The 27,181-nt window shown below is 40.3% G+C and overlaps 1 protein-coding gene across 16 annotated transcripts in view; it reads right to left on the bottom strand.

The window, feature by feature from the left end:
• DDAH1 (dimethylarginine dimethylaminohydrolase 1) overlaps positions 1 to 27,181 on the bottom strand; it is a 242,429-nt gene that overhangs the window by 6,710 nt on the left and 208,538 nt on the right. For all 16 annotated transcript variants that reach the window (XM_078451734.2, XM_078451737.2, XM_060626383.3 and 13 more), the window contains 2 exons: positions 26,535 to 26,608; positions 25,591 to 25,710 (listed from right to left, as the gene is read on the bottom strand). In XM_078451734.2, coding sequence (XP_078307860.1) covers positions 25,591 to 25,710; positions 26,535 to 26,608 — 194 coding nt within the window. The remainder of the gene's footprint in view (positions 1 to 25,590; positions 25,711 to 26,534; positions 26,609 to 27,181) is intronic.

The following is a 27,181-nucleotide window of genomic DNA, read 5'->3' as shown; positions in this document are numbered from 1 at the left end:
ACCATGTGAAGGGTGGCATATGGTAAGCTCCTACTGACCCACCAATCAGGTCAACTGCTCACTTCTCCTAGTGTGGAATATGTCAAGAGCCGGGAAAGAGCAAGAAGAATCTGATAATGGAATATCCTTGGCACAGAAGGAAACATCAGCAATGGGGATGAGCTTAAGCACTGTATCAAAGGCTGAGAGACAAAGATGAGTAAGACACAGATCCAGTGTTTGCAGAGGTTACAGGCTAATGGAGGAGACTGGCAAACAATTATACTACAATAAGAACAAGCAGGGCACCGTGGAAAACATTGAAAATTTATTATCTAGTCTCAAAATTCCCATTTTATAGATGAACAAACAGGATTGACAGAGAAGTCAAATAACTTGCTCAAAGTCATACAGGTAGATTTAAACCCAAATCTGTGCAACTCAAAACCTTTCTTAATCATCTTACTTTGCTCTCTTTCTTGACCTCAGAGCTGCAGCACATCTCACTTTCCTATAAACTACTATAACATCTCCTTTTCTGTACTCATTTGGTACTAATTATTTATTGTCCTGTGGTATCACTAACTCTTCTTTCATATGTAATCCTATCCTGACATGGTACAGTTTGGTATAGTTATAGGACTTGACTGGACATTTCTCTTGCACTTTTTAATTTAAATTGTTCCCTAAAGGGATGGATCCAGAGAGGGTGTCATCCGATGGGTTGGTTCTTCTTTAGAGCCCTGATTGAGAAATCTTAGATCTACTTGGATATGTGGACATTTAAGAGGTTAAAGACACTCCTGGGGTGCCTGGGTGGCTCAGTCAGTTGAGTGTCAGACCTCAGCTAAGGTTGTGATCTTGCGGCTTGTGGGTTTGAGCCCCATGCTGGGCTCTGTGCTGACAGCATGGAGCCTGCTTTGGATTCTCTGTCTCCTTTTCTCTCTGCCCCTCTCCAGCTCATGCTCTCTCTCTCAAAAATGAAATAAAAATTAAAAAATAAAAATGAAGAAAAAGTGTATAAAAATGAGAAGTTAAAGACACTCCTAAAGTGTAACTACTCTCAGCAAATTAAAAACATATTCAACTTAGCCCTCTTTATAAAGTGGGTATGTCCAGAAATAAAATGGAGAGGCTTATTTAAGAGAAAAACAATGCATATCCAAGTAGCTCTCTTCTATTATGAATTTCTATGTAAACACACCTTATGCAGACTTTCTTTTTGGCTGCTTTCAAAACACATTAATAGTAGCTTTCACTGTATGGGAGGGGGCACATTAAACCATTAACTCTGGAGTGACCCCTGGGTTTGAGTCTCAGCTCTAGGCTTTAAATGTAAATTTAAGCTTTTTGTTTGTTTTTTGACTTCTTGGTTTCCTCACTATAAAACTGGGATAATAATAGCCTTCGATACACTTATTGTGAAAGTACATGAAGATAATGTATATAATGTATATATATATAATATAATGTATAATATAAAGCCCTTAATAAGCTAATAGTATTTTATGGCAGCATGACCAGCCAAGTAGGGGTCAAGTTTCTAGTCTGCAATCAGAAAGGTAGGTCTGAATCCATGCTCTGCTATACACTAACTGTGTGACCTTGAGCAAGTCACTTAAGCTCTCCAAGGCTCATTTTCCTCAACTGTAAAATGGGATGACAATGTCATGCCTATTTCCTATAGAGTAATTCTGAAGGCTATTTTAAAAGACAAAGCAAAAGAGATTATGTCTGTAAAGTGCTTAGCACAAGTTCCTAGTACATATTCAATGTGTAATAAATGTGCACCTTTCCCTCTTTGTTTCTTGCAAGTCATTTGGCATCTAGCAGGTGATCAAAATATGCTTGCAACTAATTGATTCATTTCTTCACCCCTTTCAAAGGATATAGCAAACTTCAAGAGTATACTGAGATGTTCACAATTATGTATGTGAACAACTGCATGTATAAAAATGAGGTACGGTCTACATCCAGAAAAAGAAACACAATTCATTTGTTAATGTGAACCGGGCTAAACCAGTGAGGCCAATGTTTGTCTTTTTCCTTATGCTGTACAATAGGACACTATACCCTGTGGTCCTAACCCAAATGATTTTGGATGTAAGATAATAGGAAGTGGTGGACCTGGGGCAAACTAGACCTGAAAGCATTAAAACAGAGAAAGAAAAGAAAAAACCTTATGTATATCAAACTGAACACATACATGTCTCTGTCAGTTTGTGACCTGTGATTTAGTGAAATAGTCCAGAAGCTCAATAAGCAGATTGATTTCTTCAAGATACAAGTGGAGCTATCTCTAAACGCAAGACAAAAACTAGGATTTATAAAACTTCTCACCAATTTCTCTTAGTCTGGCCAGCATGTTTCTTTCTGGGTGCAGGGAATAGGACTGCATGACGTCTGAATCTCTGTTGTGTGTTGTTGAAGGTGGGCCAAGATGGTTAGTCTGCTCATTTACAGTTAGAACTGACTGTCATCCTTCATGTGGATTAGATACAGTTTATCTGAGAAGTTTAGGATTTCTTCCAGACCACCGGGAGACAGTTCCCTGGGCCAGAGGTTTACTAAGTGGGACCTCAGTGATTCAAGGACTTCCCAAAGATCCTTAAAAAACATGGTATGTACAGCCATTGTTACCTGGTCAAGCTCAGACACAAAGAAAACAAACTCCAGAAAACTGAATATTTCCATTGACCCGATTTTCTAATCAACTGGGAGAATTGTGGGCAGCCCATTTTAGTCTATCACATTAGGCTAGTTGCTCCCACCATTCATAAGCACTAGATAACTGCCAGTTGGTTTTCCATCTGCTCTACAGATGATTCGCTGCATTCTTTATCCAAAGGTAAAGAAATCACCTATCCCTCCTGAGATGAGTTGAAAGAGAAAGAAGCATGGCAAAATCACACCGATAGGCCTGACTATACCTTCAATGGTCCCATGAGCAGCCCGGCCAATTTTCCTACCTCGCAGTCTGACTCATGCATGTCCGGTGGTGACAATGAAGTAGAAACATGGAATGTTGTACATTCCAGAGGAAGTGTTATCAGGGATCGTTATCAGTGCTGACTTCTTGTTTATCAGTGAGGGAACAAACTAAAATCTCCAAGGTTGTGCCTACTTCAGAAAGTGCCCAGTTTCTTCTGAGTAATGGAGACTGTAGATTTCCTTTCGTGGTGTGCTTTATTTACTTGGGTTCCATCTCTTTCCACCCTCTCTCCCATCCCCCACTCTCACTTCCTTGAGTGAACAATCCTGCCCCCTTGGTGCCTATGTGTTTGCTTTGTTGACATTTATTTGAAACTGTAATCACTGCTTTTCCTCACTCTTTGGTGTTTCTCTCTTTTCCGGACCTTATATTTATAATTTATAGCTTCTGGTGGGAGTATTCTCAAAATTACTGACATCGGAGCCAGTAGCCAACATAGCATTGTTTGAGGATAGTTTCATTTTTTTTTTTTTTCATTACTGTCAGGAAAGGAATAATAACACCCTTGGTGGGGAAATAATTTAATACTGGGAATAGATAAAGTAACTCACCAATGAATTCTACTGAGAGTTATTCTTAAAATAAATGTCTTAACAAAGCCACCTTAGGAAAAGTTTTTCAATCAATTTATCAAGGTCCCATGGTTATCATTTTAAGACAGGTTAAAAATGTGCCAAAAGAAATGACTTTTAATAATAGAACAGGTCCCATTTGGAGCAGTGAGTGGTTCTGTTTAACTGTGGAAAGGAGAAAACACAAAAGCAATGCCAGGCATAGTCTTTCTAAATGAAAAGGATTTAGGAAGTGGTAACTGTAAGTAATAAGCAAAAAATACATTGTTTTTTTTTTTTTTTTTTTTTTTCTTGAAAAAGCTAAAGGTTCTGATTCTAAACACAAAGAGTTTCTGTGTTTTGGAACAAAGAACAGGTTTCTCTTTTCCTGTGAGAGTGATTGTTTTCCTTTCTCATATATGTTGCTATTGTCTGAATAAGAAAGCTTGCCATTTATTTATAGCTGGGTTCAGGAAATACATATATACACACAAGGCAGGGTGCGCAGCTCCCCATTTGGAGGGGAACACACAGAAAAAGATTCAGAAGACATGTCTCTAACATCTTTCCTCTGTTGTTGGAACTGGCACTGTGAGGATGTGCTCATGTGGCCTGCCTGGCAGGGCATCGCCTCAGAGAGCTCAGGCTCCCAAGGAGGAAGATGCAGTCACAGTGAGGGGAGGAGATCTTGCTTCCTCTTTGTGGGTGCACAGAAGCCTTTGTTAAAAGATGAGCATCATTTCAAATATCTTGAGAATGTGGCTGTTGGCTGCTTAGTTCTATGTGCCAACATTTTTCCTAAAAGGGTGGAGGTGGTGTACTGCTGCAGAATGCTGTGTAAAGTATTCTTTGAACCCCAGGGGATGTACTTCCTGCTTCTCACTGTGCCCCAAGCCAGAAGGGAAAGGAGAAAGCACCGAAACCCTCTATAGACACTCTAAATTCCCGAGAGACCCTAGACTCTGGATAATATCTATGAGTCCTACATGGCTTGGAAGATCTGGGAAGTCAAGTCCCTGCTCTAACGTGCCATTTCTGACTTTTGCCATTTCCCAAAATAATTATTCCATTTTGTGCAAAACATAGTAAGTATTATTGGGATTGGACACAAATGGTGTTTAGTTCAATCCAACAGTCCTTTTCGGAGGCCCCCTTTGGGCTAGACACGATGGCAGTGAGAGGTGGCAAAGAGAAAGACACCCAAGGATAATTCAGTTGCAGACTCTGCCTTTAGGAGATGACAATCTATAATTTAAAGCAGGACAAGCACACGAAGGCGATGCCAGCAGTAAAAAGAAAGTCAACTTCACTTCTATTACAGACACCCCCTTACTGAAGAAGGCACGCGGCAGAGTGGAAATGGTTCTGAGGACCATCTTGGCTGCATCATCGTGGTCTGTTACACAGCTGCGGGTTTGGAGGAATCAGCCTTGCTCCCCAGAGTAGAGCTGTCACAAAATAGAGTGGGAAATGTCTGGCTTTCAGCCCAAGAGAATTTGCATGGCTAGTTGCATTAACAACCAGGCATTTCCGGCAGTCCTAACGTTTCTGGGAATTTTCTCATTCAAAGGACTGGAAGACAGCTACATTCTCCCACTTGTTACTCATGGTTTCTTTGTATTACATCAATTACTTAAAAAAATTCTTGGGCTATGTTGTTTCACAGAACGGTTTAGGACTTATTGGTCAAATACTGAAGCAAAGGTGTATAGAAGGTATTTAGAGATGTTTAGGAAATATTCAGAGCACGGTTGGCTCACTCACAATTGATCTTTTATGAAATATACATATGTACCCATCTCAATGTATCAAAACAGTCAATATTAAAAGGGATTATAGATTCTATTGAGATGTATGATATATGATGTTCAAGCACACTACTTGTTGCTACTGGATACCTAAAATCCCTCATTTGTTTATACATCCATCAAGGTTTTATTGAGAGCTGACAATATACCAGACATTAAGCCCAGGCAGTCCTTTTAAGGCTGGGTCAATATAACTATGGATAACATTCTAGAACTATTATGTTTTCATTTTTTTTTTATAGTCTTACAGTGGATCAACTCAAAATGAACAGAACCTGAGAGAGGCTGTCTTTTAAACATCCTCTCTGAATTGATGGGCTGTACATATCCTAAAACTGAAGTGACATGGTTCTTTTTAGTTAAAGCTGGACCAACTTTCAATGCCAAATATTCCTTTCGAAGCTAGCTGCCATTTTCTCCACAACTCTCTCTCCTATTTGGAGCTGCTCCTTTTGTTCAGATCATAAGGCCCACTTGAATATGGGGATGAAAGACTTCTGTTATTCAAACTACAACCATAAACTGTATGAACCATTTCTCGAAGGGATCCTCAAAAACAATGGTTTCTGGGGCGCCTGGGTGGCTCAGTCGGTTAAGCGCCCGACTTCGGCTCAGGTCACGATCTCGCGGTCCGTGAGTTCGAGCCCCGCGTCAGGCTCTGGGCAGATGGCTCAGAGCCTGGAGCCTGTTTCCAATTCTGTGTCTCCCTCTCTCTCTGCCCCTCCCCCGTTCATGCTCTGTCTCTCTCTGTCTCAAAAATAAATAAACGTTAAAAAAAAAAATTTTTAAAAAACAATGGTTTCTGTGGAAGGCTGGGAAAAACTCCCACACTGGGGGGACCGCTCTGAGCTCTGTGAAGGGCTGGGGAGAAGCGTATACGCAGGAGGAACAAGGGAGAGCCTCTGGGTGAGTTACAGTCCTCACTTTCTAATTTCAGGGGTGCAGAGGAAAGAAATTCAGACCAAAGCACCCCTTCCAAAAGGCAAAATCTGGGATCCTATCTCCTTTCTTACCCCTGCCCATGCATTCTCTAAGACTAGCTCTGTCGCAGAAGCAGATCTCCCACAGTCTAGTCCTTGTATATTGTATCCAAGGTATATCTTGTTGCCTCTTTGGCTACTGAAGTCATGCCCTGACTATGCTTCCCCAGATACCTGCACCCTAATCTCACCTTCGAAAATTAACTCCCTTGGGTACTGGAGGCTTGGTGATCTTTCAGGTTCCCTGTGTCATTGGATAGCAGGAAACAACTGCAGCATTTATTGAGCTATCTTCTATTTATTGGTGGTTCATCTATTCTTCATTTATTTCTCACAACAATTCATTTTTATGCATGAGGAAACCAAAGTTCTTAGAAATTTAATGATTTGTCCAAGGTCACATGTTAAGACAGTAAATCCAGGATTCAAGTCTAGGTACCTCAACCTCCAAGTTCCCACCTTTTTCCTGTCAAACTACCACCTCTCCAACATCCCTTGAAAGACTAGACTCTGAGGGGCACCTGGGTAGCTCAATTGGTTAAGTGTCCGACTCTTGATTTTGGCTCAGGTCATGATCTCACGGTCAGGAGATCGAGCCCCGAGTCAGGTACTCAGCGTGAAGCCGACTTGGGAGTCTCTCTCTTTCCCTCTTTCTCTGCCTCTCCCCTGCTGGTGCATGCACATGCACGTCCCCTCTCTCTCAAAATAAATATGTATTTTTTATTTAAAAAATTTTTTTAATGTTTATTTTTTTTGAGGGAGAGAGAGAGAGAGGCAGAGAGAGAGAGAGGGAGACACAGAATCAGAAGCAGGTTCCAGGCTCTGAGCTGTTAGCACAGAGCCTGATGCAGGGCTCAAACCCACAAACCGTGAGATCATGACCTGAGCCGAAGTCAGATGCTTAACCGACTGAGCCACCCAGGTGCCCCAAAATAAATAAAAATTAAAAAAAAAAAGACTAGACTCTGAGCTCACAAGCTGGCAGCCTTTGGGCTAATTTTTCCTGTAGATACAACTTATTTAACATGCATATATTTTTTACAGTTTGCATTTAAATGCACTTTAGATGGAGAAGGTCTGGCTCCTGAAACCATCTGAGTTCGCTACTGAACTCCATGGATTGGTTTCTTTAAAGCTGGCTGTTATGTTCTTTAAGTAGATGAAAGATGAGTAGAGCCTTTGGGGATAGAAAAAAAAAAAAACAGTGGGTAAAGAGGCATTATTGCTTCTAGAGCAGCAGAGGGGCAGGCTCCAAAGTGAGAGATAAGAAATGGCCAAACACACACACTTTGCAATGACATCCAGAATCAGCCCTGTTCACTCTGACCCTAGCACTGGTGGATTAATGCTTATTTTCTGTGTGAGTAAATATTCCTTAGTTATCTCATCAGCAGGGCATACATTTAAATTTTCTTTTGCAATAACTGTGACTGCTTTGCTTTGAGTCATTCAAAATCCTCTGCCCAGTCTGCTGGGCACAAACCCATTTGTGAAAGGGTTGCCTAGGGGTTAGAGAAGAATCTGTCCTCATGAAAGAGCTCCCCCCCCCCCGCCCCCTTCTGGAAGAAGATGAAGAAATTCATCATTGGGACCTCCAGTTACATCACTCTACCTGAATGTATACTCTTAGACTAGGTGGTTAAAAAAAAAAAATCTTTAATGTATGTTCGGTACTCTGAGATTTTTAGCTCCAGGAAGTAGTGTGTTGGTAAATGTAGGGGAAAATATATGCATAATATACCCACATAAGTTTATTATAAATTTTACTGGTATAAAGGATAGGTAGCACACAATTTATAAATAATAATAAAACAGTTAATATTCCTTACTGTAAATTTTGTATTGCCAATTGATTCTCACAACAGAATTCTTCTGTTGATTTTTTGCAGAGCTCGTGCATCTGACGCCAACCTAGTGTTGCAATTGACAAACCAGTGTAGTTCCAACATGGCTATTGGTTGATATTTTTGTTTATCCTAATGAGACAAGGGAAACAATGAAAACATACATTGGAACTTCGTTTGTTTGTTGATGATATGGGTGACTTCTTTGCTGAATTACATAATAGCTTTTGAATACTGGAAGAATACTCCCTCACTGTAATGGCTATACAAGTGACACACTTTTAAGTTTAATCTGTGGGATTAAAATTTCTTCCATCAGTTTCTTATGTCTGGACAATCAATAAAAAGCTAAATTAAGTTGATTTTTGTGATGCACACATTCCCACTGTTGCCAATTCCCAGTTACCAACATAACATTATTGAATACAGAGTTGGGAAGAGATATGCAATGGCATGCCATTATCGAATATTACCATCATGCATGTACACAACAGATGTAAATAACCTTTAAGAGCACAGCTAATGAATGGTAAAATGTAGTACAGGAATTAGGAAGTGATAAGTTTTTAGTATTGTTTTTAGTATAATTTATTTAGTTTTAAGTTCACATAATTTAATGTTTTAAGTTTATTTATTTATTTTGAGAGAGAGAGAGAGTGAAAGCAGGGCGGGGGGGGGGGGGCAGAGACAGAGAGGGAGACAGGGAATCCTAAGCAGGCTCCTCACTGTCAGCACAGAGCCCAACAAGGGGCTGAACCCACAAACTGTGAGATCACGACCTGAGCCAAAAATCAAGAGTAGGATGCTCAACCGACTAAGCCACTCAGGCACCCCTACATAACTTAATTTTTAATAATGGCTGTGTTTAACAACCAGCTGGCAAAATTCCTGAAAATTTGACAATTGGCTTTCATAAGCTGGTAGGAGGTGGTTCCAGCGAACCACTGCCCTACACAGGAGACTTCACAGTTTTAGAAGACTTGGTTCCTGGATGTTAGTATGAGTTGGCTTTCATTAAAGTTACTTTAAGTAGCCCTACAGCCTCTTTGTTAACGACACAGATAACTTTAGGTTTAAAATTTGGCTCATATAACTTTTGCTTCCTCATGGCAGACAACAATTGGGGATTAACCTTCAGTGGGCTTATGAAACTCAAGAACTCTTGGAAGGGTGGCAACTGGGTTTGCTAAAGAGGAGCCTAAATTCACTGATGCTCTCAAACATGCCAAGAAAACGTGGAAACGCTTTCCCCTTTTCATACTAACTGGAAGCCTAAAGTCTGATTGTCCTATATGTCAAGAATGAAATGAGAATCCATGGTATGCATTCTTAAACTTGGCACCTATTTAAATCATTGTTTTCCCTTTAAATCTTCTGTTTTATTTCTGGTTATTATGCTATCCTTCATGCATCTTTGTAAGCCACTTTTACAAAATGAGGTGAGGTAGGAGTATATAATTTCAGACAGTTCTTCTAGAAACATATTTTTAAATTATAAACAAAAAGCTAATTATGAAGAAAATCATAAAACACAAGCTTTTTGTAAAAGAACCAACTATGAGAAGTTAAGATTCTAGTGAACTTAAAACAACCATATACTTTTGTCAAAACTCATTGAATTGTACATTTAAAGTGTGAAGTGTATGAAAATTAAGTGTTATTGTATGGAAATTATATTTCAATAAAGCTAATAAAAAAGACTGAAGTCTTCTTTCTCCCCTCTCTGCCACATCTTACTTGTCTCCTTTTTCCTATATGGTAGTGACATGGGTTCATCAGATCTTTTTAATTAAAAAAATTTAATGTTTATTTATTGTTGATAGAAAAAGAGCACGAGCGGGGAAGGGGGAGAGAGGGAGGGAGACACAGAATCAGAAGCAGGCTCCAAGCTATCAGCACACAGCCTGACGCGGGGCTCGAACTCACGAATTGTGAGATCATGACCTGAGCCAAACTTGGCTCCTTAACCAACTGAGCCACCCTGGTGACCCCTTCAGTGTTTTTTTTTTTTTTTTTTTTTTTTTTTTTTTTAAAACATACATACTTGAAACAAAATCTGCTTACCCTCCATTGAATTTGTCAGTAAAGGAGTCTGAACATCACAGGTCCAGAAGCTCCAACTCCATTTCCTTCAAAGGCTGGTAATGAAAATCTCTAGAGGTGGGCGCCTGGGTAGCTCAGGCACCCAATTCTTGATTTCGGCTCAGGTCATGATCTCATGGTTAGTGAGTTCAAGCCCCACATCAGGCTCTGTGCTGACAGTATGGAGCCTGCCTGGGATTCCCTCTCTCCCTCTCTCTGTGTGCCTGCCATAGTCATGCGAGTCCACACGTGCACTCTCTTTCTCTCTCTCTCAAAATAAGTAGATAAACATAACAAAAGGAAAAATCTCTAGAGGCTCTGTACCCACGAAGGCAATTACATGTGGCCTTGTTACTCAGTTTCTATAATCATCTCATATTTATTACGTTTTTGCCCGTGTGGTTTTGCCTAAGTGGTTCCAATACCTGAAAATAGTATGTTACACAAAAATCTAATAAACGTTGGTACTGTATATAGCTACTTAATTCCTGGCTCCTGAAAAACACTCTTGCTAGCACGGGCTACTTGATGTTCAGGAGTCACTCCTGTCCTTCATCAGGCATAAGCACCTTAACTATCATGTGCTCAGAAATCACAATTTCTGTGAAATAGGGTTGACAAATCTCATTCATATTTTAGGACTGGGTTTCTCAACCTCAGCACTCTGGATATTCTTTGTTTATGGGGGCTTCCTGTGCACTGTAGGATGGTTAGTAGCATTCCTGTCCTCTACGTACTATACTACACACCCGCAGCATCCACTCTCCCACCCACCATGCTGTGACAAAAATATCTCCAGATATTACCAAATGTCCCCTGGGGGGCAAAGTTGCCTCTGGTTGAAAACCAGTGTTTTTAGAATAAAGTCATCAAATTTATTTATATTTTAGGAAAAGAGCAGATGGTTATGGGAAAGAGGAGGAAAATTAACCAGAAAAAGAAAGAAATCAAATTTCCAAATAAGTATACTATTTACTCTTCAATTCTTCCTCTGAATTAACACGAGCCCTGAAAAGAAAGAGATTAGTGTTTAAGAAAACAGCTGTTATCCCCATATATCTTTTCCCAGAAACCAAAATACCCTGTAAATGACTACAACCAAACCATGGCTAACGGAGAAAACAGCCATCCTCATTTTTCCTACTCTTGTGTGGGGAGTTACCTGGCTTTCTGTGTTTCAAGTTTTATGTTTTGAAATGGGGTGGGGGAGAAACCCTGTTTCCTTCTGGATATGGCCTTTGCTAGTGTCAGACAGTGAATGTTGATAAAATAATCTGAGCAGCTGGGGAAGTGGTGTCATTTTATAGACTACTGAGAATCATAAGTTTGAGAACTAGGCACGAATTTGGAAATTATCAAGCCCATTTCTCTCCTTTTTTTAATGTTTATTTATTTTTGAGAAAGAGAGAGCGTGCATGCAAGCAGGGGAGGGGCAGAGATGGGGGGACAGAAGATGTGAAGCAGGCTGTGCGCTGACAGCAGTGAGCCCTACGTGTGGCTTGAGCTCCTGAACTGGGAGATCGTGATGTGAGCCGGAGTCAGACGCTCAACTGACTGAGCCACCCAGGTGCCCCTTACAGAAATTCAGAGAGATGAAAAACTGACTTACCTAAAAGCACACAAAGTTAGTGAACTGCAAAGTGAGGACTAGATCTTAGCTCTCCTGCCTCAGTCCAGGCTTTTCTATTGGTCTTAGTTTGTTGGAGAGAATTTAAGTGGGACAAGAAGGAACAACACCAACTCCTCTCCTATCTCCTCCTCCACGTCCACTTTAAGGGGGTCTCTTTTCTCTACAAGATCTAGATGAGAGTGTCTTGCACCTTATTCCTTGATTTGTGTAACATTATAGAGAACCAGTGGTTCTCAACCCTGGTTACACACTAAAATCATCCAGGGAGCTTTTTAAAAAGTACAGATTTCTGGACCCCAACCATAGAGATTTTTTATTTAGTTGGCCTGGAGGGAGATAAAACAACAGTATTTCTATTTAAACACTTCTCCCAGGTATCTCTACTATGTAGACAGGATCGAGAACCAGTATTCTGTGCCCTCTCCATAATCTCTACCAATCTTGGGGGTAAATAAAGAGTGAGAGGGGAAAGGAGGCAGCTTATATTCTCATGTTATCTCTCGTCCTAGCTTCCAGTGAATTAGATCCATTCAGAGGTACAGTTATTTTATAGGTGCTACCCTTCTTTTAAACCATGGCAACATAAACAGGGACCTCAGGCTTCCTTTGATTGCCTCAAAAAATCTTATTCACATAGGGTAATAGATTTTTCTCAAGTTTGGCAGGTTGGAGTACTGCAGTAATAAGAACACTTAGAATAGAGAACTCTGGTGTTCTTCAAAGACTTGCCAACCTTGCCTTGTGCCTCAGGCCACTCCTCACTCCCTTTTTAATTCTCTCTCCCTGTCTCCACGTTCCTAGTGCTTCTAACAAAGGACATTTGTTTTTGCTTTCTCTCTTGCTGTATTGTCTGGCGACCCCAAGCCTTCAAGGATCCCACCTTTCACCCCAAAGGAGTTGTATGTTCCTAAATAAAGACAATTCCCTCCTTCAGAGCAATTCAGGATTTGCTTCCCCCACATCTATTCTTTGCTATCTTCCTAACTACCCCACTTTTCATTTGCATATCCACACAGCCCAGTGTAGCCCACATAATAAGGGGAAATTAATTCTACCCTTGACTCTAGGCCAGGGACTCCTTTCTTGGTTCAGAACGCGTCGTGTCTCAGTAATATTTCCATGGTGCCTCGAGGCCAACAAAACCTAATCACAACCAAAATAAACACAATACTCCTGTCCAAAGAATACCCTGACACTTTTTGTTTATTAAGTAGTTAGGTCCAAGCAATCTAACAGTAGAATTGTGTGTGATGTCTGACAGGTACATCTGTGCTATTTTTGAAAATTTAAAATAGGCCATGGCCCCCCCCCCCCCCCCCCCCCCCCCCCCGTGAGTTTGCTGCAGTGTCTCAGCAGGCCTCTGTGCAATCAGGGAATTGTAGCTCCAGTGTAATTCACCCCTTGTTTATAGTTAGTGGTTCAGGGATGGGCAGACGCCCAATTCAGACTAATAAGAACGGACAAGATTCGAAGGAAGCGTCCTTACTTTTCTAAGAAGATTAATGTCTCTCTTCCTGAATACAGGTGAGCAAGCATGTAGTCAGAAAGCTGCTGGCAGTCACTGTGCTGCCCTGAATAGGAGCCAGCTTTATGGTGAAGTGCATCTGTGTAAGGTGAAGAAGAGAGACAAAAGAATCTGGTTCTTTGATGGCATCATTGAGCAGATCAATCAAACCTACTGTAAAGTCCGCATTACTTTAGAGCTATGGGGACCAATAAATCTCCGTTGTTTTGACAGCTTGAATTTTTCTCCTAATGCCTAATGAACACGAACAGCCTTCATCAATCAGGACTAAATTTGGCTATAATAGAAACTACCTGCTCTCCAAAGAGATTTTAAAGAGTTTATTTCTCTCTGATAGGAGAGTTTTGAGGTTATAGTGTCATCAGGAGTCCAGGGTCCTTCTAGCTTTTTGCTCTGCCATACCTAGGATCTAGCCCTTGTCCTCGTGGTATAAAATAGCTGCTGGATGCTCCAACCATCACATCCCCTTTTCAAGCAGTAAAATTCAGGAAAGGGAAAAGGGTACAACTCTTCCCTTTCAGTCCAGATCCTGGATTTCACAGCCAGAACTTCCACTTTTATCTCATTGGTAATACTTAGTTTCATTGTTATAACTAGTACAAAGGAAGCTGAGAAATGACTATTCCAAGTGGCAATGTGCTCATTTAAAAGGAAGGATGGGATAAGAAGCTGGAAAAGGCCACTAGCTGATAGTCTTTGATTGATTCAGAAAGTAATATACATAGTTTTACCTTTCCATTATATATATTTTGATCCCTTGGGCGATTGACATACTACTTGAATTCGATTAAGTCGAAGTATCCAAGTCATCCCGGAAGGACAGACGATTATTGAAAAGCTTCCAGAGAGGCACAGTTACACCACTGGCCGTTTGTGCAGTGTTTTGCAGCAGTGCTTGGCGGATGGTAGATGCTTAATACACATTTGTTAAATGTTGAATGAATGAATAATCTTTTAGCAATGCATTTCAACATTTCAGTAACTATTAAAATACTCCTAAAGTCTCCAGAGGCAATTTCCTATAAGACACACTTACTCAGAGCTCAACCTTTAGTGAAGAGCAATGAAGAGTTGCCCATCAACACTTGTGCCATATCCTGTGCAATCAACACTGGTTACTGAATCTCTGACTTTAATCAGCTTTGGTTGCTCTCCAGAAGCCCTTCTCAAATTCTCCCTAACAAGCTGAAGGATGGGACCAAACTTCTTACCCAAACAGAGATCTGGGTTTCCTTCCTCTTTCCACTACTCCTACTTGAAGAATTTAGTATCATGTTTATTTTCAAGCCAGAGGATGGTAGAGCTCAGAAGAAATGTAGACTTTTCTATTCAAGTCTGATGGCCTTTATGCCTAATGAGAATTAGAACTTGCTTCAGATACATTGTTTTTAATAGGCAAGTGTTATCAACAGAGAGAAAGGCACCAGATGTAACACATGATATGTATCTTTTACTCTGTAAGCATCCCCCCCCCACTAAAAAGATACATCATTTTAGAGAAAAGTTAGCTGTTCATAAGCATTTGTATTTCAATCATCTAGTGGAATTCTGCATTGTTTTCTTTCCCACGAGAGCTTTTTCTCTGAAGTGCCAGTTATTTCTACTCAATGTGATATTATTCTGAATGATAGCAGGTGGCATTTTCTGTTCACTCTGTGGATTCCAGACAGAGCCAGTGTTTCTCACAGTGTGATCTGTGGATTACCTGCATCCAAACCATGCAGTGGTTCCTGGGCTCCATCCTCCTAGTCTTGTTGAATCAGAATTTCTCCTGGTGAACCTCAGGAATGTGACGTGCATTCAAATGTGCATTTTGGGTGATCCTTGGGCATACTAAAGTTTAAAACCCAGTAACTTAGACTTCTCAAATTAAATTAACATGATTTTCACACCGAAAAGGTATTATTACTGCTACTGATATTACAACTACATGTGAGCTATCTTGAGCTCTTATCACTTGCCAGAGTGTGGATGGAAAAACAAATGAGTGACTAGAAAATGTGCGCGAGATGTAATAGATTCAACACCTTTCATTTAGCTTCCAATTGCCATTTTTTGGTTTTTATTTTATTTATTTATTTATTTATTTTTTGGTTGAACTCTGTATGATGAATCACCTCTGGATTTGTGGTCACAGCTTTGAACTTAATTCCACTTCAGAAAGAGATTAAAAGGGAATGGCTGTTGTAACATATTTCCAAAGCTTCCTTTTTTAACATCTGCAGACAGATAGTGTTTGAGTAATAGTGGGCCTCAACTGCAGCATCCAGTGATCATAAATGAAAAGTAAATTTAGAAATATTCTTTTTCTTTCAGAGAGAGAGAGAGAGAGAGAGAGAGACAGAGAGAGAGTGTATGTGCACACACATGCATGTTGGGGAGAAGCAGAGGGAGAAGGAGAGAGAAAATCCCAAGCAGGCTCCATGCCTAGCACAGAGCCCAATGTGGGGCTGGACCCCATTACCATGAGATCATTACCTGAACCGTAATCAAGAGCCAGATGCCCAACCAACTAAACCCTCTACGTGCCCCAGATCTAGAAATATTCTTACAGATTGCTGGACTAATATGACATTTCAAAAGATAAAAATAAGGAGAGATAGTGATTTTTAATAGCACTAGAAACACTAGTGGAATGGTTTTGCAGGAAGGTGGTGGCAAATTTAATTTGTTTCTCTTGCATGTCGTTATTTCAAAGGATGGCCTAATTCTGGTATTGTATGAGGTGGTATAGATGGTTTCCTTAGAGGCTGGAGAATAATTCATGGTTAACATGTCCCTTCTAATTTAGGGTCTATATTTTACCATATGCTTTATTAACCTTCAGCCAAGCAATAGGATACTCATTAACACCTCAGGCATGTAATACATGTGATTTCCACAGAGAAACAGTAACCTAAAACTCAACCATCCTCCCTACTAGCTCAACTGATACATTTCCTAATCCCTTCAACATTAAGGGTACTGGTGTTGGCATGGCCCAGAGTATCACATAGGCCGTGCTGTGATGCATCATTTCAGCCTGTGACACAGAAATCATCCTGGTTTTTTTTTTTTTTTTTTTTTTCAAAGGAGGGGGCCAGTCTCTTGCCAACTCACTTCAGCCAAAAAAAACAACAGGACACTGCTGGAGATGGAGGGCATGTAAATATTGAAGTGATTTTTTTGGTGTGCCTTGAGAGTGAGTAGATAAAGATAAAAAAATAAATAAATGGAAAAGAGTAAAGGACAGAGACTCCAAATTTGGATGAGCCACAGACTGCTGCCAATGGAAAGTGAAATGGGAGCCAACCCCCTTAGTGTCTTAGGAGCTTAGACATCGGATGTCTACCCGAGCCACTTTCAGTTGAATATGTCTGAGTATAGCTCAGTTCCCAAAATGTGAATCTAGGTCAGTGAAATCCAGCAACATACTTCTGCCCACTGATCTTCTATAGTTTGTTCCTGCGTGGAAGGGGAGGACTGAGTTCATGGTCCTCATGATAGGTCCTCCCAGATAGGGAGAACTGGAACTCTTTTCCCAAAATCCCACCAAAGTCACCCATCTGGTAGTCATTTCTGAAGTCATTTTGTTCATCATTGTCCCCTAGGACCTAGTACAATGCCTGGTACAGAGTAGGAGTTCTATAAATATCTGTCAAAGTGCTGATCGGCTCCTTTTTTCTCCCATGCTCCTCACATCCCTCAGTCACAGTGTTCTATTACTTTTCTAAATGGAACTCAGCTTCTGTACAGCCCTTTCTATTCTCATGGCTATTTCCCTCGTCCAGACCTCCTCTTCTTTATTTCTGGACTGTGTGATGGCACCGAACTAATTTTATTCCTCCTAATCTTTATCCCTGTTAAATCATCACAGGCATACTGCCAGATAGATTTTTCTGAAACACCACCTTCAGCTTTTACACCTCTGTGAAAAACTCCGAGTGCCTCCCCACAGCCTGCAGGTAAGAAATCCTTCACTCTTTGACTTCTGGACCAGTCCCAACTTATGTCTGGAAACTTAACTTTCTTTCCCTGCACCCAGCCCTTGCTTCAGCCATTGTCTATGGATCATAAAATAGACATTTCCCTAGTTGTCCCGTTCGTAATAACCACTCCTTCTCTATGGCAGACTTGCTGTTCATTCTGGTCTACTCAGACTTTGACTCCTACCTCCTGTGATCACTCCCCCCTTAGTACTCCCATCCTCTCTATGAGGACCCTGTACTTATTACTCATTTATCTTATGTTACACTGTGACAGCATTTATATCTTCATGTCCTGTCCTATTTCTTCAATCAGACTGGAGGGACCTTGAGGGCAGAGACTGTTTCTCACTCATCTCAGTGTCCCCTGTGCATGGGGAAGTATCTTTCATATAGTTGCTGCTCAATAAAGAATTGCTGGGAGCTCATCCAGCAATAGGAAGCTCAAGCTTCAAGCTCAGCTGTGACTCTTTTTCCACTGCCCCGGTTTTATTTTTTCAATTGTGTTTAAAGAAGCCTTTCTCCAAAAGGGACAGTAACAAGGGCTTTTGGGAGCTTCACCTTTTTTTCCTATTAGATTTTTATGTATAAATTACAAAATGATGTTTGTTAGATATCCAATTTGATAGTTGGATGCCATTGATGCCTCCTCAAAGAAAGATGGAATTAGGTTGGAGTCTGCTGTGGTTTTCTATCCTCAAACAGGCATGAAGATATTCAGCTAAGCACAAGTCTTCAATCACCCACAGCCATCGAAAGAACAATGTAACAGTGATCAAAGAGTCTACAGTCAACCCACTTTGGAACTATCCCTGTTCTGGTGCTACTTTTTGCCAGGTGTTTGCACATCCACATGTTCAAGACACAGTCCTCTACCCTGAAATTTTCAATGGAAAAGAATGAAGCTCTCATTCTTTAGTGAGGCTGATTCAACTTTGTTTAGAATGAGATTGAGTACAGGAGACAGGGGTCACCCATGGGGAGAGTTGGTGGCAGAGCCAGAATGACAACCCATGGATTACCCAAAATAACAAAGTTATCTGCTTAGTTCTCATAGCCATTTTGGACCTTTGGACAACTATGCTTCTTTACTAGAATCAACATATGATTATTTATTTATTTTAATGCTTATTATTATTATTTTTTTTTTTTTGAGAGAGAGAGTATCAGTGAGGTGGGGCAGAGAGACAGGAGGACAGAGCATCCAAAGCAGGCTCCAGGCTGATAGCAGAGAGCCCAATGTGGGGCTAGAATTCATGAACCCAGAGATCATGCCCTGAGCTGAAGTTGGACGCTCAACCGACTGAGCCACCCAGGTGTCCCAACATACTATTATTTTCAAAGGTACATTCTTTAATATCAGTAATGGTGTGTGAAGTTTAACCTTTTTGCCTCTTTGGCACAAAACTTCACACCTTGAGATCAGGTCCTGTTAGATGTGTGTGTGTGTGTGTGTGTGTGTGTGTGTGTGTGTTGGGGGAGGGGGTATGGAAACGTGAGTCAAATGCAAATATCCTGCCCTCAGAAATTGATAACAGCGATTTTTTGGTCACTTGGAATATTTTAATAAGGAATTTTAGCATGCCAAATGGATTAAATATTGGCATTCAAGCTATTACCCAGTTAGGTGTTATATTTTAAGTTATGCAATGTTGAACTCCAGGCAGCAAAAAGGTAAGGAGTTTCTAGCTTTTGATGGCTTTAATCATGACACTTTCTCTACTTTTACTGCTGCTAGGCAGAATGCATACTTTTGCACCTACAATGCATAGTGGCTGGATTCTTCAGGTGTGTGTTATTCAGGATTCTAAGCTAGGTGCTTTTGGAAGTTGCAGAAATCCATGAGGGCAGTGTGGCTCTTAACTTCATCTGTGCTCCTAGATCATCTGTGGAGCTTTTCAAAAATGCAGATGCTGGGGCTTGAACCCAAACCCAGAATGTTAGGGTTCTCTGGGATAGGTCCAGGGCAGTGTGTTTTCAGAAAGTTCTGCAGGTGGTTTTAAACCACACTTCTCATTAGAAAACACTCATTTAAAGTCACTTAGGCCTTTTCTTTTGTAAGCAAGAGTCTTGAATTCAAAGGCCCATTCAGAGGACATTTGTTCGGTCACAAAACAGATGCTTGATTTCCCCCTATAACATCCCATAAAGTCTATTGAGTATTTTTTGATGTCCCATCATATAATGGACAGAATAAATGGTCCTTTAAATGTAATTTCTTCCTCTGAAATTTTCTTGAAACCTCAAGAGAATAAAACCCTATTATTATTCCCTTTCTCCTACTTGGCTAATTTTGCCTTCTTCCTGCCTTGGAACTAGTGCTGAAATTCAGCATGGCTGTTTTGGTCTCACAGCTTCAGATTATTTATGGCCCTATCATGCCAAAGTATTTTATTTTGGCCACCCCAGCCTTGTTGGCATACAGCTCTGGGAATATCGTCAGATAAGGCAACCGCTGCCAGGAAAAAAGCATAAACAGTTGTTACAAACTCAGAGGCTATTTGGTTTTCTGTTAATTTCTTAATTCAGGCATGGTAGATTTTTTTTTTAAGTCATTGTTTTGTGGGTCTCATGAATACAACTAGAACAGACAACCAAATAAGAAGACTAAATTAAACCTACAATGGGACTGTCAGCATATATTTCACAGAAGAGACCCAAAGTGGGAAATCTTGTGGCTACACACCATAATTCCCTGTGACAACAACAACTAGAAATGCAAAGTCTTTATTTTTCCATTTCAATCACCCTGTTGATACTAGTTAGGTCTCATTCTGTCTTTTGGTTTTTGCTATTTGTTGTTCCAGTTATCATCAAAGGAAATTCCAGGCAATAAAAAAACATACAAAATCCAAACACATTAAGGGTTTTTCCATTTCTTTCTTTATGTGACCATCTATAAAATAACATGGACATTTTTGGACAAAAAATCAATGCTGACGCTGAGTCAAAACGAGAGGAAATACTGTCTGAGTGACCTCTGTTATATAGTTAGTCATTCAAAAGAAAAAACATGCTTCGTGCTATGGAATTTAAATTCTCTGCGAAGCAGCCCATGTCCTCATTCAAGAAATCTTACAAATGCAGTTAGTTATTTCAGGAAGTAGATAAGAAACCAAAAGACATTTCCATCGAGATACGTTATGAGCATCTTAATTTAAAATTACAAGTCTACTGGATTTCCACTTACTATATTTCAGCTCCATTTACATGACAAGGACCAAAAAAAGGAGTGGTGAACTCATAATTCTTTTCTTACCACATCCTTTTAGTACTTCTATCAAAAGCATTTAAAAATAATAATTCGTTGTGATACAAAAGAATGGAATTTTAATTTTAAAAAAGGCCAATAAACAAAATTGTAGATGCCAAAAGGAGCAAATAACTGGTTTCCCTGAGGGGTTAGGAAGGTGAGAGCACTCCGCTTGCTGCCTGGCCAGCAGATGGCACAGCCCCCCCAGCTTGTCAGTTCCACGGGGCTTCCCGGTTTGAGCTTCCTCATCTCCCTAGTTTTGGGAAAATTTCAGCTAAATGTCACCCTCCCTCTTACTCTGCCTCCCTCCCTTTGTCTTTCCTTCCTTTCTCCACCTCCCCCCGCCCCCCCCCCCTTAATTGACTGGAGGACTGAATGCCACCAAGGAGATTGAGTTAAAAATCAATATAGTGAGTCCCTCCAGAGGGCAGGAATTACAGTCTGTCCTCCTATGACAGAGAGCATGTAATTAATCCAGGTTCCTGGAAAGCAAGTCGATTTTGGAATGGATCTAGAAAAAATAATGGATGAGATGTGGCACAAATCTACTTGTTGTCATGTCTTTGCCTCCCCAACTTTATTGAGGTATAACTGACAAAACTTGTATATATTTAAGGTGTATAAGGGCTGGGGGGAGGGAAAATGGGAAGATGTTGCTCAAGGGGTATGAAGTTTGTCTTTTTTTTCTTCATTAATAAAATAAAAAACAAGCTTGTCTGCAGGAAAGACAGGAATCATGTAGCAGGTAAAGTAAGGGTTTAAGGGTTAGACCCAGATTTTGGAAAATTACTTTATGTAACTTAATTTCAGCCCACTTCCAATAATACATTATATACATAATTCTGTAACTTTAAAAATTATAAATACAAAATAGCCCACTGGACCACAACTCTCTTACCTCTTAAAGTTTTGTCTTTTGTTTAACTTTAAATGAATGAAATAATAGAATACGTATTTTTTGGTGATTGAATTCTCTTGCAGTTAGAAGGGCAGGATGAAGGTATAATTGCCCAAAGGCATGAGCAGAATTATGGAAAGTATGGGGAAAAAACTGTAAAATGGACAGGTTGCTCTAAAGATGAATTTTGCTTAGATAATAGTATTTCAAGGGTAAAACTTGATGTTAAATGTCTTTAGGTATTTGTTCAAATCAACCTAACCTCCAGCACCTTGGCCATATCAACAGGAAAATGCAGTAATAATATATCCTTTTTTCCTTCCTTTCATTAAATACACTCTGTGTTAAATGTGTATTAATGTGCCCTGTATTAAATGTGTTCTGGCTTTTTAGCAGAGAGTTGCTCAAGTCTTCCTAGACTGATGATTTCATTTAAATATACAATGCACACACTGTTAAATCTACTACAACCTAGACAGATATGATGACTATCTCCATAAGATCCCACTTCATTAACCAGAATTGATTGCAACCCATTACAAAGTGTTTCAAATGCAATAAGACTAACCAGAAACCCTTGGGCTCTCAGCTTTGCATGAATATGTAAGAAATAGTTTTCTGGCTCTGAAGGAGGCAAGTATTCCACAAGCAGTGACAGATGTGGGAAGTATTCAAGCTCTCAGTGTGTGGCACAGGAAGGCATGATTCACCTGTTTAAGTGCTATGCCCTTCAACGAGATGCCCAAATGGCCACAGGCTTCTCTACAGAGACATCAAGATTTGCAAGGGAAAAACAGACATCTGGGACCAAACTCACATCTTTCCTGATGGGTCAGATCCTGGACACTGCAGCAAAAAAAATGGGAAGAGGTAGTGGGTAGTTGGAGAGAGGAAAGGAGAAAGAGGAAGCCTAGCCAGAATAATTTTATGGCAAAATAATTGGGAAAAGTTTTCCAATTGAAAAAGAACAGGTATAGAGTGAGGTGGGCAACTGGGGGGAAGAAAATTAAGGCCCAGGAAATCTGATTCCAAAACCCCGAGATCGTATTCAAAATGTTTTATTTCATCAGATCTCAGTATTTTCACCTGTCAAATGGAAAAAAATATGTGTTCACTATGTGCAAATGATCTATTTGTTTCTATCCATTTGTCTTTCTGCCTATCTATATCAGTATTGATATCTCCAAATTAGTAGTAGGACTTGCCACACTATCAATTTTATTGACTTTTCTAATACAGAAGCCAAAACTGTTCTCAAATAAATAAACAGTTCAGTTCACTAAATCTGAATTTCACCAACCCACCTAGTTCCGACCTGAGAACATGCCTGCATGGAGATCTCACTATTCTTACTTTGTCCATCTGCTTTCACTACAAATAAGAGAATCTTTTTGATGCTAGAAACATGGCAGGTAGGCATTAGCCAACTCTACAGGCCTGTGGCTTAGGAAGCACATTTGCTGATGGAAAACATGATCTCCAAAGAGTGAATGCCTTACTAGTGAGGATTATTTATAGCTTCTGACACAGAAGGTTTCAAGTATAGAGTGAGCATCATTATTAACACTAACTCAAATAGACTCTACAGGAAGGAGGACTGTAAAGTCCACATAGGAGGCCCTTAAAAGATGTGACCTTAGAGGACTTGACTTGACAATAGGAAGGGAAAGATGAAGGGAGAAAAAAAAGGTGGTGAGTTACTAAGGCATACAATGGGACTTGGGGCTTGGCTTTCTTTTCCCAGGTTATCAGTGGTCCTCTTTTCGGATTGCAAGGTCTTTCCCCTTCATCTTTTTTTTTTTTTTTTTCAAAAGGAATGCTGGTTCAACATCTCTAAAGCAATACAAACCCTTCTCTTCAGAAGCCCATGTTCAAAAGCCATGTTTCATGGGGAAAAACTCATCTTCTTCCTCACTTTTAAGTCCCTACTTCTTCAGACTTCATCTGCTCCATCCAGTTGTATCTCCCGGAGCTCACAGGAAAACTCTTCATTGGTTAGACTAGTTTGTATGTGTCTGGCTCAGTCTTTACTTATACTGTGCCCCACCTGGAACACTGTCTCACTGAATCCCGCCCTGCCAAATCCTTTAAGACCCACATCTAGGCCCATTTTTGTCTGTGAAGTTTTCTCCCAATATCTAGGCTTCAAGGAGCTCCATCCTGTCTTGTGAAAGCAGTCAGGACTACTTCATAGAATGTTTTGTTAGTTAACCATAATTGTATTATTTCTTAATTTGTTAGATGTTTGCTTCTCCAGACTATTTGAGTAAGTGACCTATCTGAATTAGGGACCAAGCTACTTGAGTTAGGGATCTAGTCTACCCAGAATGGCAGATGGGGCTACTTTTTGTAATTTGTCTACCCAGAAGAGGTTCCTTCTGCTAATTAACACAAGAGCACAGTATAAACCAGTTTCAGCCCTCTCCCTCCCTTATACTCAATTTCAGACATGTGCTGACCAACCCAGCTGCCATGGATAAACACCACAGTTAGACCCTGAGGAGAAAAATAATCTTCCTAGATCCTTTGAGTGATACCATCCATCAAATACTTTCTTTCAAGGCACCACCTTCTTTATGTGTAAAGTTGACATAGCCATCCAGATGAAGCAGAACAAAAGAGGGAGCATAGAAAAAGCCACCAAATTCAAGTTCTGAGGCAGGTTGTTTAGCAACAATTGTTAAAGTCCTAGAAATACAATCAAAGATATGGTATGAGAAAAGGAAGATGGAAAGGCCAGCAGAGCTGGCTGAAGAGGCTGCAGAAAATGCAGGGGGAAAATTCAGTAAATGGCAGGCAATGATTTCTTCTGAGACAAACTGCGCCAAGTCTAGCACTCAGGTAGACAAGTAAAGACCTAAAAGGGCAAAAAAATTAATTGTGCACCTTGGGGCACAGACTTCCTCTCTTTGCCTGAGAAGAACTTCTCTCTTTAGTACTTCAGTAAATCATGAGGAGGGGGTGGTAATGCCAGCCCACCATTTAGTGCTAGCCTCGGGGCCTGGGGTGAGTCATTTGATCTAGTTTTCATCTGCAAAATGGAGATACTATCACCTCTCTCACTTATTTATTCATCCATTAACCTGATTTTTATTAAGGGCCCACCATGGACCAAGCACAAAGGAGAACAATAGTGAGCAAAACAGACATAGTCTTTGCCCTGAAAGAGCGTCCAGATGATCTCACGGGGCTGTTAGTTACAGAGAAGGAACGGGTCTTTGGACTATAAAGCACTGTAGCAGTGGAAGGTTTTCTTCATTATCAATGACTTCCACTATTGACCTAGCTGTGTGATTTGGGCAAATCACAATTTTTCTGTGCTTTCCTATTCTCACCTGTGAAATGAAACAAATTCCTGTCCTAAAATTTAAGTGTTCTAAATGCAAACAAAGAAGTTATGGTTTTTATGTACTTCTCAATCGTGCCTTTCTAAAAGATCATTATCAAATATTTCAGACATACAAAAGGGTAAGAATAATAGAACAACCCCTTGTGTACCAACTATCTTACTTAGGAAAAGTGCTACTGGCTGCATGTCTTCCTTTTTCCAGGAGGAAATAACTGTGATGAGTTTGGTATTTTTTTTTTTATTTTAATTGTTTTTAATGTTTACTTATTTTTGAGAGAGGAAGAGAGACAAAGCATGAGTGGGGAAAGAGAAGAGAGAGAGAGGGAGACACAGAATCCAAAGCAGGCTCCAGGCTTTGCACTGACAGCAGAGAGCCTGACACAGGGCTCGAACTCACAGATGGTGAGATCATGACCTGAGCCGAAGTCGGATGCTTAAACGACTGAGCCACCCAGATGCCCTGAGTTTGGTATTTCTTATTCTGTCTGAATCACGGCCTTTCTAGGAAACCTGGTGGATGAGTAAGAATGCTTCACCAGTGATGAGTTCTTCCAACACTTAGGTGTTGCTGGTTCTCAATGAATCTGAGGTCACGATAGTATATCTGAGAAAGTTCCAGTACCAGCCTATTCTCTTCCCCCCAATCCTGCTTGCTGCCGCCCAGTAGACAGAATTAGAAAAAAACATGTGGTAGGCATTGCCTGTTGCATTAAGAAGCATAGTTTTGTTTCTACCTTTAGGGCCTTCTGTGCAGATTCACTGGATCCAATTGCGATTAGGTTAGGCCCAGCCATGCTGCAGAAACTCTTCAAATGCAAAGCATCAGCCACCGGGACTGTGGAGACTGCATAGTCCTATGCGTATAATAGAAACAAGCAGTTTGGCATTGCAGAATAATTCTAAAACCGATTTAAACCTGCCCCAAATATGCCTATTTCTAAAGAGGGTGCCAGGGGCCCTGAATATCTGGAAGAAGAACTGGGACCTGTAGGTTTTGGTATTGCCAATTAAATAAAGACTACTTTTAAGAAGAAAGTGCAGAGACTTCTCTCAGATGTGTGACTGTGTCAACACCTAGCTTTGCTGCTTGATCTACGGAGTGGGCTACTCTGGAAGGATATGTCTGAAAATCCTGTGCAAACTAGAACTTCACACCCTCAAGATGGAAAGAGCTTCTTGGGGTTATATCCCTTCCTAAGCCGTCTGGTGAGTCAATCTATTAATAATCAATAGAGTAAAGGGACCATGAGAGGATGTATGTGCAATATCTAGCACAGCTTCCAGCACATAATAGGTACCCGAGTACAAGTGATCCTTGATTCCAATCCGAAAAATCTACACTTCATGTTAGAGTTAGCTGGGTCCCCAGAATTTTTTTGAAGTCATTTATTGTGCCAGGAAATCTGCCAGGTGGTTGCATGATTATACACTGAGAGAAAAAAGAAGACGTCCATGATAACTTTGTCTTTTGTGGCTATGGTAGCCCAATGCAGCTTATTTATTGAGAAATTTGAATTTGATAACTCTTAAAACTTCTAGCAAATGTACAAATATTAGGCATTTTTTTGCAAAGCTGGTGACATATAGATACCATTATTCATGACATACTGATTCAATGTGTCTATGAATATTTATTAAATAATTACTGTATGCTGGGCATAAATTATCCTTTACCTACCTTAAAAGTATCAGCCAAGATTTCAGCACCTCGTTGATTTGTCCTTTTGGAAAGGCCCACAAAAAATTCTCTGCCTATAATAAATGTCATGGAACATAGTGAGTATGTGGCACCAGTGACGGCACACTATTTCTTTATCTGTAAATAATGACCTTAAAGCACCACACAGTTCTTTCCTATCACAGAAGGCAGCTCTGCTTGTACTCTGACCCCTGCTCTCTTTACACTAAACTGATTTCAAACCACAGTAAAACCTTGGATTGCAAGAAGTTTGTTCTGCCAAGTGTTCTGTAAGATGAGCAAACATTTCTAATAAATTTTAATTTGATAAACTAGTGATGTCTTGCAATATGAGCAGTACAAGATGCCGAATGTCATGATCGCAACTGAGCCAATGGTTCTCGAAATTCCCTTTGATATACAAGTGCTTTGGATTATAAGCATGTTTCCAGAACGAATTATGCTTGCAAACCCATATTGTCCTTAGAAAAACCTTTTTCAAATTCACAGATGTGGAAAGTAGAACAGTGGCTGCCAGAAGTTGAGGGGAGGAGGAACTAGGAAGTCAGTGTTTAACGGGTATGAAGTTCCAGTCTGGGAAGGTGAAAAAGTGCTGGAGATGGATGGTGGTGATGGTTGCAACACAG

This window comes from Panthera onca, chromosome C1 (genome assembly GCF_046562875.1).
Source record: "Panthera onca isolate mPanOnc1 chromosome C1, mPanOnc1 haplotype 2, whole genome shotgun sequence".
Classification (NCBI taxonomy): domain Eukaryota; kingdom Metazoa; phylum Chordata; class Mammalia; order Carnivora; family Felidae; genus Panthera; species Panthera onca.
This window is presented reverse-complemented; position numbering and strand designations above follow the sequence as displayed.